Source organism: Pelodiscus sinensis, chromosome 2 (genome assembly GCF_049634645.1).
Source record: "Pelodiscus sinensis isolate JC-2024 chromosome 2, ASM4963464v1, whole genome shotgun sequence".
Classification (NCBI taxonomy): Eukaryota; Metazoa; Chordata; order Testudines; family Trionychidae; genus Pelodiscus; species Pelodiscus sinensis.
Window position 1 is genome coordinate 179,919,859 of NC_134712.1, and position 17,922 is coordinate 179,937,780.

The 17,922-nt window shown below is 41.0% G+C and overlaps 1 protein-coding gene across 2 annotated transcripts in view; it reads right to left on the minus strand.

Moving 5' to 3' along the window:
• The window catches only part of DNAJC13 (DnaJ heat shock protein family (Hsp40) member C13), an 88,297-nt gene that overhangs the window by 1,267 nt on the left and 69,108 nt on the right, over positions 1-17,922 (minus strand). For both annotated transcript variants that reach the window (XM_075921899.1, XM_075921900.1), the window contains 14 exons: positions 17,439-17,552; positions 17,011-17,127; positions 16,585-16,762; positions 14,921-15,012; positions 13,836-13,935; positions 12,777-12,851; positions 12,494-12,606; positions 11,299-11,468; positions 10,763-10,805; positions 9,702-9,875; positions 8,580-8,759; positions 6,460-6,600; positions 5,960-6,103; positions 4,815-4,914 (listed from right to left, as the gene is read on the minus strand). In XM_075921899.1, coding sequence (XP_075778014.1) covers positions 4,815-4,914; positions 5,960-6,103; positions 6,460-6,600; positions 8,580-8,759; positions 9,702-9,875; positions 10,763-10,805; positions 11,299-11,468; positions 12,494-12,606; positions 12,777-12,851; positions 13,836-13,935; positions 14,921-15,012; positions 16,585-16,762; positions 17,011-17,127; positions 17,439-17,552 — 1,741 coding nt within the window. The remainder of the gene's footprint in view (positions 1-4,814; positions 4,915-5,959; positions 6,104-6,459; positions 6,601-8,579; positions 8,760-9,701; positions 9,876-10,762; positions 10,806-11,298; positions 11,469-12,493; positions 12,607-12,776; positions 12,852-13,835; positions 13,936-14,920; positions 15,013-16,584; positions 16,763-17,010; positions 17,128-17,438; positions 17,553-17,922) is intronic.

The following is a 17,922-nucleotide window of genomic DNA, read 5'->3' on the forward strand; positions in this document are numbered from 1 at the left end:
AGGAACCCTGGTGGCCGCAAGACAGGAAGCAGAAAGGCTGGCAGCTGAGAGCCAGTTGGAGGTAGCAGCAGCCCAGCTGGGGCAGCGTGAGCAGGGGCTGTTCAAACTGGAGAGCTGGAGCTGGAGCTGGGTGGCAGCTGGGCACTATTTAAACAGCCTGACTTCCTGGCTACACCCTCTGGCTTCTTCTTGGTGTAGTGGTTTGCAGCATGTGGCCAAAGAGAGCTGCATCCCCAGCAGAGGAGCCGGATCCAGGACCACAACAGTGTGGCAAAGGGACCAGGCTGTGGCAGCCCGGCAGGGGGAGGATGGCAGCCCAGCAAAGGAGCTGGCTAGGGCTGCAAAGCAGCCCACCAAGCTGGGACCATCGGCAGAGAGACTGGCTGGGGCCCGTCAGCAGGGTGACCAGTTGGGCCGGAAGTTGGAGCCCGCAACAGACTAGAAAGCCAGCAGCAGGGGGCCTGCCCTGGTCTGGCAAATTCCCTCATTTGGGACCAGACAGTTGCGGAGGGTGCTGGACAAGCAAGGTCCAACCTGTACCTGGAAGACTATGATTACTAGTATTTAGTATTCTATAATTGAACACCCTCATGCTGGCATTTATGTTTTCAGATGCATCTAGCAGGGACTCCCATGCTTTTACAAGAATAAAGCCTTTAAGCAGCCTCACTAGCTGGGAATCTCTCAACAAGGCTATGTCTAAACTTTTGAAAGAGGGATGTAAATCAGACATATTGAAATTGCAAATGAAGCCGGGACTTGAATTTCCCGTGCTTCATTTGCATAAATATATTTCACTTTCAAAATAGCGTTTCGAAAAAATGCTGAAACCGTGGTCTAGACACAGTTCTTTCAAAAATAAAAGCCTCTTTCGAAAGATCGTGTAAAATGAGGAGAGAGAAGTGAGTATCTGTAGGGTTCTCAAAACAAAAACCTTTCAAAACCCTTTGTTTTAGAAGTTACATGGTCTTTTGGTACCTTCTATACAGAGAGTTAGTGAACGTATCCATTTAATTTCCCTTCACCTACATAAATACTGAAATCTAAGTTCTATTGTCAAAAATGTAGTATTATATATCCTTACAGCAAACCAACAGCCAAGCTGTTTTACATTTCTGAAGGAAAAAAGCGAACAGCTGCCATGAGGAAGCCACATGAAAAGCACAATGCCTTTTAAGTTTATAAAGAGCCATTACTCCATAGATACCAGGTACGCTGGTTTCACAAATCCCCTGGGTGGATAGATAACTTAGTTTAATGGCACAAAACAGTAATGATTTAAAATCACAAATGAACCCTAACAAATTTAACATAGTAAATTCAATTCACTTGTTCTTCAAATCTTTTCTCCAGAAAGATTTTTCTAATAAACTTCTTCAGAAATGGCTTAGTCTTCATGTTTACATCATCAGTCTGCAAGGTATATTCTCTAGGTGGAGCAACTTACTATTCCAAAAGTTTTAAGTACAATTGCAGTAGTTTAATAGTCTGTATAGTATTTTGCACCATGTGCAATATTGAGGAGACTACACACTTGCTTCCATCGTATAGCATGCATCTAAAAGAGCATTAATTACTAGGAACACAGCAAATGCAACATGCATTTAGCAAAGTGATATCTACCTGCATTAGAGAGCTACACAGAAGTTAGCAAGCTGCCTGGCAGAGCACATCTAAAGCCCACTTCTGAGGTGAAGAGGACTGCTACCAGTTAGAAGGGAAGGAGAGGAGACACCTGAGAGAAAAAGAAATAAGCAAGGGAAGTTGTAAGGGAAGTGCAGACAGCAAAGCAGTTTGAAGCAAAGGAAGGACAGAACACCAGACTCTGTTTACACTACAAATTCATGTTACTGTGTGTCACTCAGAGGTGTGGAAAATCCACCCTGCGAGCAATGCACTTAGTCTGACCAGTTCCCAGCATAAGACAGCATTATGTGCACAGGAGGGCTTCTCCCTTCAACATAGCTGCTGCCTCTGAGGTGGTGCACCTCTGCCAATGGGAGAAGCTCTTATGTGTCAGCATAAGCAGCATTTTCGAAGTACCATAGCACTCGGAGTGGACAGCCCATAGTATAAATACAGGAATACTAAGTTTATGGTTAGTTTGCCATTAGTATCAAAGCACTTTACAAGCAAAGAATTTAGCCTCACTCCTGTCATTCAGATTTTTGCTACAGGTTTTATCTCCCTGGTCCAGCATCCTCAAGACCTGACTGGTCCTGAACTAAGGAATTTTCCAGACTGTGGGGGGCCCCCCCTCTGCTGCCACCAGCTGTAGCGTTTTGCTGTAGTGGCAGCAGCAAGGCCAGCACTGAGTGAGTGAGAATGGTTGGGGGGAGAGGGAGGGAGAGAAGAGGAAGAGGAAGGGAAGAGGCAGGGTAGCTGTGGAGCCCTGCAACCTGGAGTGCAGCCCAGCAGGAGCACACCAAGTTCTGCTGCTGGGCTCCACAGCACCCCTGCCTCTTCCCTGTCTCCTTCCCTGAGTTTAAACCCTGCAAATTAGCTAATCTGCAGCACTACAGAAGCTCTGGGAGGGTGGGGGAAGGAGCTGCCAACCTTTTCCTCAAGAGTGCTTCAGCTCAGGAGCACCCATGGAGATGCTGAAATAGACGTTGCCAGACAAGGGAAATACCGACTAGAGGTCCAACCTGTATATGAAATACTGTAGGGCTCTATTCAGCAAAAGAGCAATGAATCGGTCAGGAGGATGTCTAGCAACTCATGGAAACATGATGGCTCTGATGTCTTCCTGATAGCCAAGAAGAGAACAGACTATTTACCAAAAAAGATATGGAGTAGTGAAAGTTTAGATAACAGGTCTTGAATATGCTGTATGGCAATGCCTTTTCTAACAGAGCAAATAATCCACAAATGACTGTTCTCCTGTTCAATCAATGGCATGCTCCAAAACTCAAACACTAAGAATCTGCTTCTAGCTGTACAATTTTTAGTCTCACTTAGCCAAACGGGCTTGGTAAGTTTAATCTGGAAATATCAGAAATTTTAGAGCCTTTCAGACAAATGTGCGGAAAGGAGAGGAATAATCTAGTCAGTATTACTTCACAAATGATGGCTGATAATGACATGAGAGTTAAGGTAGAAGGTAGGTCTACAACATGCAAGTTCCATGGACTGAGAAAAAGCTTAGTCACACCTGACTTAAGAAAAGGTTTAATGAAGTCCTTCAAAATCAGAAGCGTTAAAAGATGCTTTGGCCTTCACCCTCAGTTTTAAATATTTTAGTGGAGACATTTCATAGTAGTGTCCCAGGGTTCTTTCATCAGAAATCAAAGAAGAGAAAAAACTTGTTACAGCTTTGTTGAAATTAGGGATGTCAATGAGTAGTCAACTAGATGATTAACCAATAAGCAGAGGCAGCAAGTGTGTGTGTGTGTGTGTGTGTGTGTGTGTGGGGGGGGGGGGGGGGGGGGAGAGAAGAGAGAAAGAAAATATTAGGAGCTGGTGCTAGGGGGAGCCAGCTTAAAAGCCAGTTCCCCCTCAACACCAGCTCTGCAGTACCACCTACCTCCACCCTGCTACTGCCTCTTATCAAATCAGCAGGGGGGAGGGAGGAGGAGGAGAGAGGAAAGGCTGTCACAGAGCAGCCTCTGTCCACAGGGAGCACAAACCCTCCCACAGACAGGGGCTGCTGCCACCCTCAGCTGTCACCTCTGTATAAGAGATAGCAGGCAGCTAGTCCGTAAGGGGAGCTGGATTTCAAACTGGCTCCCCTCATGGACCAGCTCCCCACACTGGTACCTCTGATACAGAGGCAGCAGCACAGGGCGGCATGGAGCTCCCCAGGAAAACACTGGCACCTCTGAAACAGAGGCAGCAGCACAGGGCGGCATGGAGCTCCCCAGGAAAACACTGGCTGCCACCTCCTGGCCCCAGGGACTACTGAATAGTTGTGTAATCTCAAAGATTTCATGTAGTTACACCACTATTCAATTCCCAATATCTAACATACCTAGTAGAAATGTTAAGCATGAGCCAAAAAACTCAGCTCATTGACTGTTAAATAAAATAAGCTTAGCTTTGGACTCCACAAAGGAAACCACACTAGAATATGCCCCATCGTAATGAAAAAAAAAAAAATCTAGACATGCTCAACTCTTACCACAAAATTACAGGTCTCAAAATGCAAGTATGTGGCTTCAGTATAATCCAAAGCTCATGAGTCAATAAAGTGATCAAATATTTGCAGCGTCAACAGGTAAAATCACGCTTCTTGTATTTGCTTTTGAACAAAAATGATGCCATTTGAAAAATGAAGACTAGAACTCCCACCAGAAGTGATGAAGCCATAATGAATTATTCTTTTAGGTACTTTTGAAAACTGATATTTAAGTACAACAACCACTTGGAGCTGTAACACACTTTAGCTGTAATCCCACAAAGTACTGCGAGGACTATTTGCCTTTGGCAGGAAAATGTGGAAGAATACAAAGCACTGCAAAGCCTATTACATTTAAAAAAACAAAACCAAAAAACCCCACTAAAAACCCTAGTAACTGATTTCTCAGAAACACATTCAGGTATGTGCCATTCATGGGCTAACAGATGGCCTACTCAGATCAGCAGAAGAGATCAAACTAATATAAAAACAGTACTTATGGCATTAGCATTATGCAAGGAAGGGGCCACAATGGCAGTAAAATACTGAGGATAAATAAATAGTCTATACCCACTACACCTTTAAACAATGAGTCAAATATCTCAGTTCCATTTCAGGCATATTTCAAAGTGCATTTGCGACAGCAGCAGTGAAGTGAAGGTTACAATTTTGATCTGAAATAAGTAGTGTAACTGACCTGTGAGGTATCCTACTGTTTGTGTCTCAGAAATGAACAAGTCGTGTTTCTGATCTTTGAAGGCACTCCACACAGAAGAACGAGACAGGATTTCATTTACCTAAAACATAAGGAACAGATAAGTGCCTTCATTTAGTAACTGCTCACAGCAACTGGATGGAAATATTCCATTCTTTACTAAAGGTGGCAAGCTCAGTTTTCAGAAGCTGACTACATCTATGAATGCTTAAATATCCAAAAAAGCATACACAAATCTACCCTAAAACCCCATAACTATTATAGTATCAACAGGTAGCTGTTGGTCACCATTTGGGTGGAGGTTGCATATACAAGTATGGATCTCAGGAAGATGTATTATATTGAACAGCTCGAATTTCTCCTTAGTGTTTCTCTTCCCTCACACATTCAGTTGGTCGACAGGGAGAGCACAATCAAATGGCAGTAGCCATCAGTCTCACATGCCAGACAGCATGTGAAGTACAGCTATTTCCTTGCAGCACATCGTGCCAGCAACCTGGATAGTACTTGACAGTCTTGAATGAAGATGGAAGAAAGAGGCCTAGGACTAACTGAACCAAAGGGATAAAATGAACAAGATTCTGATTTTACTACTGCTTTGCAAGTGGGTCCATACATCGGTCAAACTGGTCAGAGGAATCTGTATTACTTGAGCAATTTATTCTTCAGCCCAACTCTAAGCAAGCAATGCTACTGCATTCTCTGTGCAGAGGAATTTAAGGTGCTAATGTTTTCAGGCTGTAGTTCTCCAGATCCTTAACTCTTTACCCATTGCAGTACAGGCTCTGAGAACACCTGTGTCAGTTCTTGCTGATCTACTGTCAGAGGTCACAATCAGCCTTCACTGGCACTCTAGGCCTCTCCAACTACATTTCTACAGTTCGTCTAGTAGCCTATAAATCTCCTCCTCTGCTCCTGATTTTCTCTTCATAGAAAGATACTAGCTCACCAAGAGCTGCGAATCTGGGATACTCTGCTACTTAAAGACCAATCATTGACACAGCTTAAGCACTTCAATAAAGAAAGCCAAGAGACAGGCCCTGAGGTATATTGGCTCAAAACTGCAACCTTGTGTATAACAATTAAGTTCTTAAACTCAGTGAATCACATTTCTAGTATGTGTTTACCTGTTCTCCATACTGTAGGCTGCGAGTCATAGACTTCAAGGTTTTAACTATCTGAGCCTTCGTGGCTGATGGGCTTTCCAGATTTTCAAGGCCAACACCTTCAAGCAATTTTAGGAGATACGGAACCAAATCCGTTTTCAATGCCTACAAAACAATTATTGGAGATACAATGGACTTTAAGACATGTGAATGGAATGGAATTTTACCAGTATCTGATTGCTCACTTCACTCTGCCTTAGAGCAGCTATCGTGCTAGTCAGTTATGCCTTGTTACAGTAATAGGATCATATTTCTGAAGAGCCACAATAACCTGAACTGCTCTATTACAACTACTTAACAGTGCTAGACCAGCAGTGGGTAAAATTAGACAAGTTAATAGGCAAGACCGAGGCAAGCACCATCGAGAACACTAACAGTCGATAATCACAGGACACAGTTCTTGTGCACGTCCTGAACTGTGAAAAGTACCTATACCATTTTGTTTAGAATTGCTTGCTTACTTGGGCTACTAAATCATTCTGCTCCTTTTGAAACATTCGATTAAGTGCTTCACAGGCTAGACCAATTGTGTCCAATCGCTTTTTCATTCCATTCATCAGCGGGCCAATGGTCTCAAGTGATGCCATTGCTCGAACACAAAGCTGTACAGAGAAGGAAAAACATTTGTGCTGCAATGATTGATGGAATTTTACATTCGTATCTATGATTGTGTTTATTGTAGCTTATACATCTTCTGCAACAATGAACTACAGGTATCTAACTGTTCCCTTCATACAGCTTTCCTAGAGGAGTTTTATAGGTTGCCCAATAGTATTAGCAGGCACCAACTGTTGCAACAGATATTTGCTATATGCTTTTATCCATAATTAGTATGAATTAAAATCACTTACTAGTCAAACAACCATAGTAAGACAAACAGGCACAGTAGGAAAAAAGCCATCTCTGGCTAGAAGCTCTCTTGACCTAATTTTAAGAATGTGGGCATGAACTATTCACATAGGTAACCAATGTGGCTCTTATTCTCAGAAGACTTAGGCCAGGTGTGGCCAACCTGAGCCTGAGAAGGAGCCACAGTTTACCAATGTACATTGCCAAAGAGCTACAGTAATTTGTCAGCAGTCCCCATCAGCTGCCTCCTCTCTCATTTCCAGTATCTTTTGCCCACCAGCAGCCCCACCAATCAAGTGCCTCCATTTCCTTTCCCCTGCCTCCTGGCCGCTGCAATCAATTAGCTGTTTCATGACACTCAGGAGGCTCAGTGGGGGAGGGAAGGAGCGAGGGTGCAATACACTTGGGAGGAAAAGATGGAGCCAGGAGTTGAGCACTGGAATGTTGGCACCTGTGGCAGCAGCCTGAGTCAGTGCCTGAGCAAGGAGCCACTTATTAACTTCAGAAAAGCCACGGGTGGCTCCAAAGCCATAGGCTGGCCACCCCTGACTTAGGCCCTTATTTTCCACAATAAGTAACTGTCTGCAGGTAAAGTGCTCTGACATATTGTGCTCTTATTACCCTGTGTAGATCCTGCAGGGGTGGGCAAAAGGGCCTCCACAGGCCAGATCTGACCCGCCAAGAGGGCGGATCCAGCCTGCAGAAACCCTTCTGCTCTCCCACCCCCAACCCAATTAGGGCCTGGGGACAGGCAGAGCAGAGAAGGCTTCAGGCGCTCTCCTGCCCCCAGGCCCTAATTGGCTGGCGAGCATGCGAAGTCTCTTCCCATCCCGCAAGCAGTACATGGCACTTCGAAGTGCAGCGCGCTGGCTGGCGAGAGGAGAGGAGAGGACTGAGGAGGCTTCACTCACTCCCCTGCCCCCAGGCCAATCAGGGGTTTGGGATGGGAGAGCTGCATGAAGCTTTCTTTGCCCTGCCTCCACCCTGCGAGTAGCCAGATTGGCCTGAGGGTGGGGGAGCACACCAAGCCAGGGCATGGGTGCCTAGTGCAGGGGGCAGCAAAGGGGCTCTTCCACCCTCAGACCAATCATGGTCTGGAGGGGTGGGTTAGCCCCACAACTTCCTGTTCAGGCCCCACCACTTCTGGGGTGGCCCGGGGCTGCTTCAAAAATTTTTGAAGTGGCCCCCAGGGAAAAATTATTACCCATCCCTGCACTACTGGCACTGACCTGCAGTAATACTGGAGGTAACAGAGTATTAATCCAAAACAGATACCTTTTAGCATGTACCAGCCAGGTCTAAGTAGGGCAATTAGAGTGATCTATAAATCACACACCCCTAGAACTTTTGCTGTACCATGCAGACAAGCCGTAAGTTGGTATGAACTTACACACCATTTACACTTCGTATTCATTTCATCTAGAGCAGGGGCAGGAACCTCAGGCCTGGGAGGCTGGATGCAGCCCCTAGCTTGCCTAGATTCGGTCCCCGAAGCTCAGCATTGGGGATCCCGGACTGGTGCTCCAGCCCCACCCACAGAGTTGGAGTACACTAGATTTACTAGCCCGGACCCCCCCTAGGCTCTAGTGTGCAAGAGGAACGTGTGGAGTGTCTCTCTCCTCATTCAGGAGCTTCTCACTAACACGCAGCCCCCGACTGATTTTTCTGAGTCAGTGGCCCAACCCAAAAAAGGTTTCCCACCATGATCTAGAGAAAACCTTAAATTCAGTACCTCATTATCAGACAGTGTGTGTATGACACGAACAGCACTTTTAGGAATAGCATTGTTTTTGTGATTCAGAGCTTGGAGAACTTTGGGGAGATGACCAAGTGGTGGGACTTGATCTGCTAGCTGAGGCTGAGTGCTGAAGAGGCACACGGTTGCCGTTGTTATAGTTTCTAATGTTTCCCCCTGTGAAAGCATAGAAATCTGTGCATTATTAATTTTCCAGGGCAAAAGTAGCTGTAATATTCAAGTAATGCAGTACAGCAGGCTATTCCACTGCAATTGCAGGGCAAACATACTTACTGTTTTCAGAGCTGTAGAAAGGCAGCATGAACTACTTAGAACAGATACGTACTGATTGCAAATAATGACTGAAAGCCAGGAAATTGAGATGCATTTTTACTACCAAACCCTCACAACTTTGCCTAACTCACGGAATACATTTGCTTCTTTTAGAAAACTAGAGTAGAAGTAACTGAGCCAGAATGGGCTTCAGACTTGATACGGTAGAGTTTTAAGCAAAACTACTGCCTTTGCTCACTTCACGAATAAGCTACAAATGGCTTATTTTTATACTGAGCTGAATGCTGGGGGAGGCAACTTTGATTAGTGATTTTACTGGGACAGTGACAAACTGAAAGTTGATTTCTAATCCACTTTTAATGTTGCAGTTTATGTTAAGTGCTGCTTTTCCTGTGAAATTCTGTACTGTTCAATAGAGCTAGATAGGTGCAGATTTTTCCAAGCAAGCCATGCAATTACAGAATGTTTGAGGAAATATCGTGATTAGCATTCCCCTAGTCAATTCCCTGAGCTAAAACTCCAATAAGATTGAAAGAAGCAACCAAAAGAGAGGTAACTCTTGATTTAGGGCATTCAAATTCTAGTGATTTGCTGATTTAGAATTTTTAAAGCACTTCATATCCAGGTGCTTTTGCATAAAATCAGAAGATTTAAAGTTATTTATAAATTTGAAAGGAAACTTACCACCATTTCAATCATAAATACAAGCAGCAAGACAGAAGTAAAGTCAACAAAAATGCTAATTAGCATCTTACATTAACTGCCAAACTTTGCCCTTACAATGTTGAACCAAATTTTAAAAGCATAGCTAGAAAGTCATCTTACATGGGGGTTATTTTTCTCCAACAGTTCAGTGAATTTTTCCAATAGTGCAATAAGAAATTCTCTAGGTTTTCGTAGAACCCAGGCCGGCTGGGCAATAAAGATCCTTAAGAAGACTCCCCCAACAGAAAGTTCACCTTCCGCTTCACCATACACCACAGCAAAGTCTTCAGGCAGCTATATGAAACCAGAGGGGAACAGAAGTTAACATATAATTCAGCTGTAAGTCACCCCCCTATCAGGAAAATACCAAGCAAATCAGTAAAAGATTGCAACTAATTATAGCCACTATTTCACTGATGTTTAAAGGAAGCAATCTATATAGCACAAGTTTTCTGATCCCTTTGTTCATCAAAGTTAGCAATATCAATTTCTTTACAGTAAGTTACTGAAGAAACATTAGGTACCAGACTTCTTCCTAGATAAGATCCTGAACTTGGAAGTAGTGTATGGTAGTGGATATTTTCAAGTAAATCTTGTCCATGGATTCAGCTAGTTGCAGAGAATGCAAATTAACTAGCAATGGACACATCACAAAAGCAATTTTAATGACATAGCTGATGTTTCAAATTAACAGAGTAAATCTGAACCCTTATGACAGACATTCTAATATTGAAGCAAAAAAAAAAAATCCAACTTCACATTTTTATTGGAACCAAAAATTGCATTTAACTGTTTAAGTATGGAACCATGCAGCATGTGAACTGCAGAGTAAGGGGTTTGTTTTGTTTTTAAATACACTTATTTCCTAACACTCAATCATCTTGTCAGAACCAAATTTTGGAAGGGAATAACTTGAATTGCAGCGGAAGAGATTCTAATGTCCTGACTGTGGGGTTATTTGGAGGATAGATTAAACAATTCTACAGTGCAACTTGTTTTTTAGATGTCAGCTCTAGATTATAGTAATGAGAGCAAAGGTATTCCTTGCTAGAAGCATGCTACTGGCATTATCTACGCCACTGCAGAGAAAGAAATGCATGTGAGAACAGAGGGTAAGTACTTATTACCATTTTCCCTTCTAGCTCTCTTGGAGACCGAAAATATGAACATTTTGCTTTTACCTTCCAGTTAGCATCAGGGTTGTCCCTCTGAAGTTTAAAGTGCCTATTAACAAAAGGAGAATTAGATGAATTAAGAGACACTATTGATCCCACAGACAACAAAAACACTCTGGCTTCCGTTCAAAACCCAAAGCTTCACACCCCCTTCTTGGTTCTCCTACTCCCTGCCATGTGTAACTGTTGAGTAAAGATCCCATTCCCAAACTCTACCTTATTTTCCCCTCATTTTAAATTCTCCCATCTTAGTTCTGTGCGCTCTCTCAGCCCAACAGGTCACATGGTTTCAAAGCTAAGTGCCTTCCTTTTCTCTGGGTCTCTAGGTAGTTACATTCACTGCATTACTTGGTACTTATTCACTGCTGTGCTGAGCTTCCCTTCTGCAGGCTCTACTGGCAGGCATTCCCTTAATCTGGATTAAAAACTAGGAGAACTCATTTTGTTACAGATGGATACTGGTGTTAACTAGTGAGAATGAACCTAAGGAATCAACTTGTTACATAAACACATTGCTTAGTGAATATAGTAAGTTTACATACTCTAGCATCATTTCTCGAACTGTTGTGGATACTCTCTCTCTGGAGAGATCATTCCATATTAACTCAGGATTTTCATGTGTTCCTTCAAAAATATGAACAGCAGCTTCAGGGTTATCTCTCATGGCATCCATAAAGACTCCAGGCAGAAACTTCATTAGCGTAATTCTTACCTACAAAAACACAACAAAAAAAAGTAGTATTCCCAATCATCTTGTACTATCATACACCATACCTATTAAACTAAATGGCATTATAAAAAAGGTTTTCTATGGAATAGCTGTTTAAAAAAATGCAAATGTTTGTAGGTGACTGTCAAAATACTTCTGATAAGACAAAGCATCATTAAAACTCAAATTTTATAGATTTCATTTAATAAGCTATCTGGTATAAAAACACAGCCATTCATTTCATAGATGAGAAATGGCATCTCAAATGCAGGCACCTAGACGCCAAAAGTAATACAGCTGAGATCTCATTTTTATTATCCTGGTTACTGATGCTCTGAGAAGATTTTATACAGAAACCTCAGTTAGAAAATTACCTGAAATAAGTGTCACCTATTAAAGGAACACAGTGACAATTTGCTCTTTACATTAAGATAGAAGAAAGCAAACAACCGATACTTTTGATATGCAAGTTTCATTTTCAGGGCCTTCAATATGATCTGCTAGGGAGCACTTAACTTCTGCTTCCTTTCTGAACAGATGCTTTGTCCCATCAATGGTTTTTACCTACTGGAAAACAGTATTTGCTAAATCCATAACCCCTCTAAAACCCACTGATGTAATTTATATATTCTCAAGTACTCTTGCCATCTTATGATAGATATGTTCTTATCCAAACTGTACAGAACACTGGCCATCTAATTACAGTATAAACAGTAAAATGTTTTCAGACAAATACCTAATGTTACTGTAACTGAAAGACTAGAGAAACATTCATTCAAGTTTTTATAGTCAGTTTCCCTGTTTGTTGTACAGTTTCCTCATGTTTGAGTTTCACACAAGCAGAGGAGAAAAGCATTAAGAAAACCTTGTAAGCCCACTAATGCTATTAGGGGAACTTGAAGTTAAATGTAGTTTATTACACCTGCCTTTAAGGTTGCCTGAATTTATTTCTTCTGGAGCTCTTTGATTACAAAGACAGCAAGTCTTTTGCGTAAAAAATAACCTCGCAACTTTTTAAGTTGACTCACCTTTGGGCCCACTAGCTTATCTGCAGTCATTTTGGCAAAAAGCTCTGCTGTCTGGGTTCGGACCTGTGGATGTGTTGAATTGCAGAACATGTCTAACAAGTAGATTAAAGCACCTGTTTGGAAAGACAAGGGGGAAGTTCAGGTGTTTCCAATTACAGCAGCCACTAGTTGTATACTGCTCTAGAGTAGCAGAGTGGAATCTCACACCTCTATTTCTGCAACAGTTTGGATCTTCATTTTGTATTACCAGTCTATTTTATCGACCATTCAGAGAATACTGTACCTTTTGCCATTGCCTCCTTAATTATTTTTGTACTAGATGTCAAGGCATAGAGAGTTTCAAGAACAAGCTGCCGACCTGTCAAGATTAAACAGAAATATTAGAGAAATATGTTGCTAATATTAGCTCTTTCATACAAAGAGCTATTCGACTGAGTGCTATGAAGAACCAAATCCTGCAGTTCTGGTGTTCACAAGCCAACCAAGCAGTTTTTCCTCAAAGAACCATTTCTTGGAAAGGACCATAATTAATGCAAAATTAAGCTTATTTACTGAGCATGTGAAAGAAAGGATTTGAAAGTAAGAGTCAGTTAGAGATTGCAATCTGAGGGTCCTGACTAAATTCCAGGTAGGGAGTTGCATTACATCTTCCAACAATTTTCTTTATAAAGTTCACAGCAAAGGTGTCATTCAGGTGAAGAACTAGTTGAAACTATGAAGCTGATATATTGCACAATTTATAAATTTCCCAATTGGAGAGACAAACATTAAGTTTATATAGTGAAAGTCAGACTTTCCATGCATTTTTCCAATGGAAAGGTTTGAAATCTGAGTGCATGTCTAGACTACATGGCTATTTTGGGATACCAGCGGTATCCCAAAATAGCTACTCCATGTCTACACAAGCCACTCATTTCAAAATATTTTTCCTAAATAATGGGTGCACTGTTTTGGCATCCCAGTAACTCTCATTCCACAAGGATTAAGGAATGTCTCAAAATAGTACTTTATTTTGAAATGTGCTATGTGGACACACCAAATTTCAAAATAAGATATTTCAAATAGATTCAAAATAAGATACACAATTTCAAATTGCATATCTTATTCTGAGTTTAGGGTGTGCAGATGCACAGTAAGTAATTAAGAGATATTTGAGCTGAACCAAAAGAGTTAGATTTATAAAATGAGATTTCTAGGTCATGCACATTACAGTGTTACTCGGTTACCCTCTCAGATCAGGTTACAGGTTCACTTAAATGATTTGGAATGCAACAACTTTCCACAAGTTTGCGAAGCTTGGTTTTTACATAACTTTTTGTGAAAGTAGCTGCGCAGTACATACTTGAAGGCAAGGAATGCAGGAGGGCCAATAAGTTGGAAAGAACCATTGCCTCTGCAATATTGTTAACACACTCTTGGTTACAAGTCACTATGTTCACCACCTGTAAAAGATCAAAAGCATTAATATTAGGGAAAAAAAGTAGATTTTTTGGGCAAAGAGCTAAATTGTACATTTAAGTCTCTTTTGGCTAAGGAGTGCATTACTTTCATAGGCAGTATGGTCCACACACAATTGGACTACCCTCCCACCCCAGTCTGAGTCAGGACTTGTAAGCAAAATTACAGTGCACACAGTGGGGATTGTACTGTAATAAACTAAGGGTACGTCTAGACTACAGGGTTTTGTCGACGGAAGTTTTGTCGACAGATACTGTCCACAAAATTTGTGTCAACATAGAGCGTCTAGACACATTCAGTTCTGTCGACAAAGCAAGCTGTCGACAGAACCCTGTAGTCTAGATGCAACCCTACAGGCAGAACTCTGTCGACAGAAGGTGTCATGCCTCGTAAAATGAGGTTTACCAGTGTCGACAAAACTGCTGAGTTCTGTCGACGTTATGTCGACAGAACTCAGCGGTAGTGTAGACGCAGGTATAGTTTTGTCGACAAAAGTCCACTTTTGTCGACAAAACTCAGTAGTCTAGACACACCCTTAGATTCAAGTCCCAACATTGAAATTCTACAAAATGTGTCAAATGGAATTAATTCTTAAAAGTATACAAAGATTTTGGCCTCTGTTAAACTAACCTAAATTAACATGAGAGTTAAAGCCCTTGAGAAGACCAAATAATTCCGAATCTGTGGTTTGGTAAACTTTAGAAGAAACTGAATTTTCTAGTAAATTCTAAAAACAGTCAACATTTAAATGTACAACCAATGCTCAGGAACTACTGTATAAAATGGTCAATTCAGACGGAAAGATCAAGATTTTAGGTAGGAAAGAGTTATGGCTCATGTGACATCTTTAAACAGTTTCTATTTATAAATAAGAATAGAATTTGTATACCTGGCTAGGTTAAGGTGGCTCACTGGGTACTGTGGGGTTGCACACACACACAAAAAAATGTTGCTTAAGCCATGTATTACCTCTAAAGCCAACTGCTGCACTTGACCAGCTCCATGGACACGGAGAAGGGAGAAAATCAGCTTAAAGTGACCTATACATTCACACTCAGAACCTATAAGAGAAGGAATCAATCATTTTACCATCTGAAAGAACATTTACTGAAAAGCTTTCCAATGAGTTTTACACACCAAATAAAGTACTTTAAAAAGACTAAGTTCTTAGAAATATGAGCCATCTTTGAGTTTGTACAATGGGGTCCTAGTCTAGAACTGGGACTCCTAGCTATTGCAATATTAAGAAGTAATTATGCAGAGACAAATTTTCAAATACTTTAAGTCCAACTGTAAAAGCATGAAACCAAAAGGGAAAAAAGCTATATCAAAAAAAAAAAAAAAAAAAAAAAAAAAAAAGACCAGATAGTTTACTTTTAACATAGGAGATAACTACTGTAACTGACAGTAATACCCTGATTTCTCCAGCTTATGGTGTGCATTTGACTGTTTTGGGACCATCCACTATTACTTAAGGAAAAGACGGTTAAAGTCAGCATGAGGGGAACAGACAATAAAAAACTTATTTTTAAATAGATATTATAAAATATTTTTAAATTCCTTTAGCAAAATAAATTTTTCAAGTTCAACTGCTTCCAAAAATTTAAGAGTCAACAGTAACCCCACCTTTGAAGATAGATAGGGGAAATGATTCATTTAAGACATTAATTTTTATCTTCAGTTGTAATCTGCAATTGCCAAAAAATCTAATTAGAACCCAGGCTGTTCTGAAAAGACTTTATGAACATTTAATGAAAGCTCAGCTCAATTACAAAGAACACGAATAGTAATCCACCAATTTTCCTACACCCCTCACTTGTGCATTCTTTTAAAACAGCCCATGTCAACTATATTCTAGGATAGAACTTTAACAAAAACAGACATTTTCCCCTCTGAATATCTCCCTCTTCTGCCTCACACCATCCCCAAAGTAAGTGTCAGTGTTGTAGCATTCCATGTCTACAAACTCTTAATCCATGCCTTTAATCAATTTTCTTCTAGTAATAGTTTCCTTAAAACCAGTTAAATATCAAGCTACCCACTGTGTTTGAAGAGAGTCTAATAAAAATACCAAAATGTTTTCTACCTCTTCCTGGGTTTCATTCTTTATATAGAGCTATGCTAGGACTTGTTTTTCTTCAAGTGGGTTGATTTCAATAGGCCTTTGAACACCGCACAATAGCTCTGTAAAATGATCCTGGAAATTTACTACACTAGGCACAAGGTGTATTCACATCCCCTTTTACCACTGACTTAAAATAATAATAAAAAACAACCCCAAACACACAACCACCACACTGAACAGATTTAATCTGTTTTCAAAAAACACTCTCCTTAGACAAATGGTTAAGTAGATTTCTGCAGATTGATGTACCACAAGAAAACATCTCATCTGTGACATTCACTATTTTCCTAGCAAAGCAAAGCCTTCTACCAACGCCTCTGTTAAACCATTTAAAGATCCATTAAAACTTTCAAATATGCCCCTATTAACTCAACTGGATAGCCAGAAGCATGAATCTCTACAGCTTGGTCACAAGTGCATGTTAAGTGCTAGATTTATGCCTCTAAAATAAATCTAAGCTTATTTACAAGGTGCAGCTTACTGATGAATTCAAGACGCTCAAGTTTACCTGGGTTGTGTTTTATGACATTTCTCAGAGCCTCCAATGCCATTTCAACCCTCCGTAACCGGTCTCCATGTTGATCAGATTCTACTTTCCCAGTCTGTGTGATGGCCATTAATGTGTGAAGGTACTGTGCCTGTGAGCCAATGTAATCCAGAAGACTTGCAGCGAACACTTTTGGAAACTTAAAATAATGGACAGAAGAATGTATAAGAATCTTCACAATATTTCAGACATGTATAGATCATTCTGCATGAGAAGTACTGAACTGTATTAAACAGCAAGCCTGTAACTAAGGAACTCACATCAAAAGCCATTCCCAAATTCAGTCAAGTAACAATTAATTACTGCTAATATAAAACAAGTAATAAAATGATTATTTGAAAAACTAGCTTGAGGGTTCTCAACAAATAGCAAAATCAGCCTTCTTACCTCCAACTGAAAAGTAGGGACTTCATTGTAAACTCTAACAAAAATTTCTCCCACAATAAGTTCTTTTGCATGGTCACCGAAGACAAATTCAGATCCATAGCTCTTGTCACAAACACCCTTTAGGGGAAAAAATTGATGTGTTCAATATAAAGCTTTTTATAAACATTTTATATATGTGTGGAAAAAATGTTAGCTGCTGTCTCCCCCTCATTTCCAAAGGCAAAAGCAACAGGGCAGGACTTTAAGTGGTGAGAGCAAAAGTATTTGACAAGCTGGCCAATATAAGGTTTCCCTCAGAGGCTAGGTAATTTAATCCACACGAGATTTTTTCCTGAGCTTTAGAAAGTTTCCTTTAATGTGAGGATACTAGTTCATTTAAGGCAACCTAGAGAAAGGCCTATGCTGTAAAAATATTACGAGTGCCTCACTCTTTTTATCATGCTTTCTTGTTCAGATTCCAGGAATTCAAGAAGCTCTGCTCTTGTCCCATTGTTCCAGATCAAATAAGGGCTCTCTGTGTTGCTGTTGAGCATCTTCAGAATCTAAGAGACAGCATAAAGAGTTTAGGCAAATAATTGGATTGAATAATTCTACTCCAAAAAGCAAATTCAGAGATTTAAAACTGTTCCAAGAAGAGAATTAATACCGGGGGAGGGGAGAGAATTCTGGCCTTGTGAAGATCTGGTTCAGATTAAGGTGGCCTTTGACTTCAGAAATAGGTTTAAGGCCAAATTTCCAGAGTTTGGGGGGGGGGGGGGGGGGAGAGAACCGGGAGAAGTGATATTTGGGAAAGCGTATGCACACACAATATAAATGCTAGGTTTGCATGAGCAGCTGCAGTTTTTCCATCTCTTCTTCCCATATCACACATGCCAGAAACCAAGGAATATCTACTTCCCCATCCATCCAGCT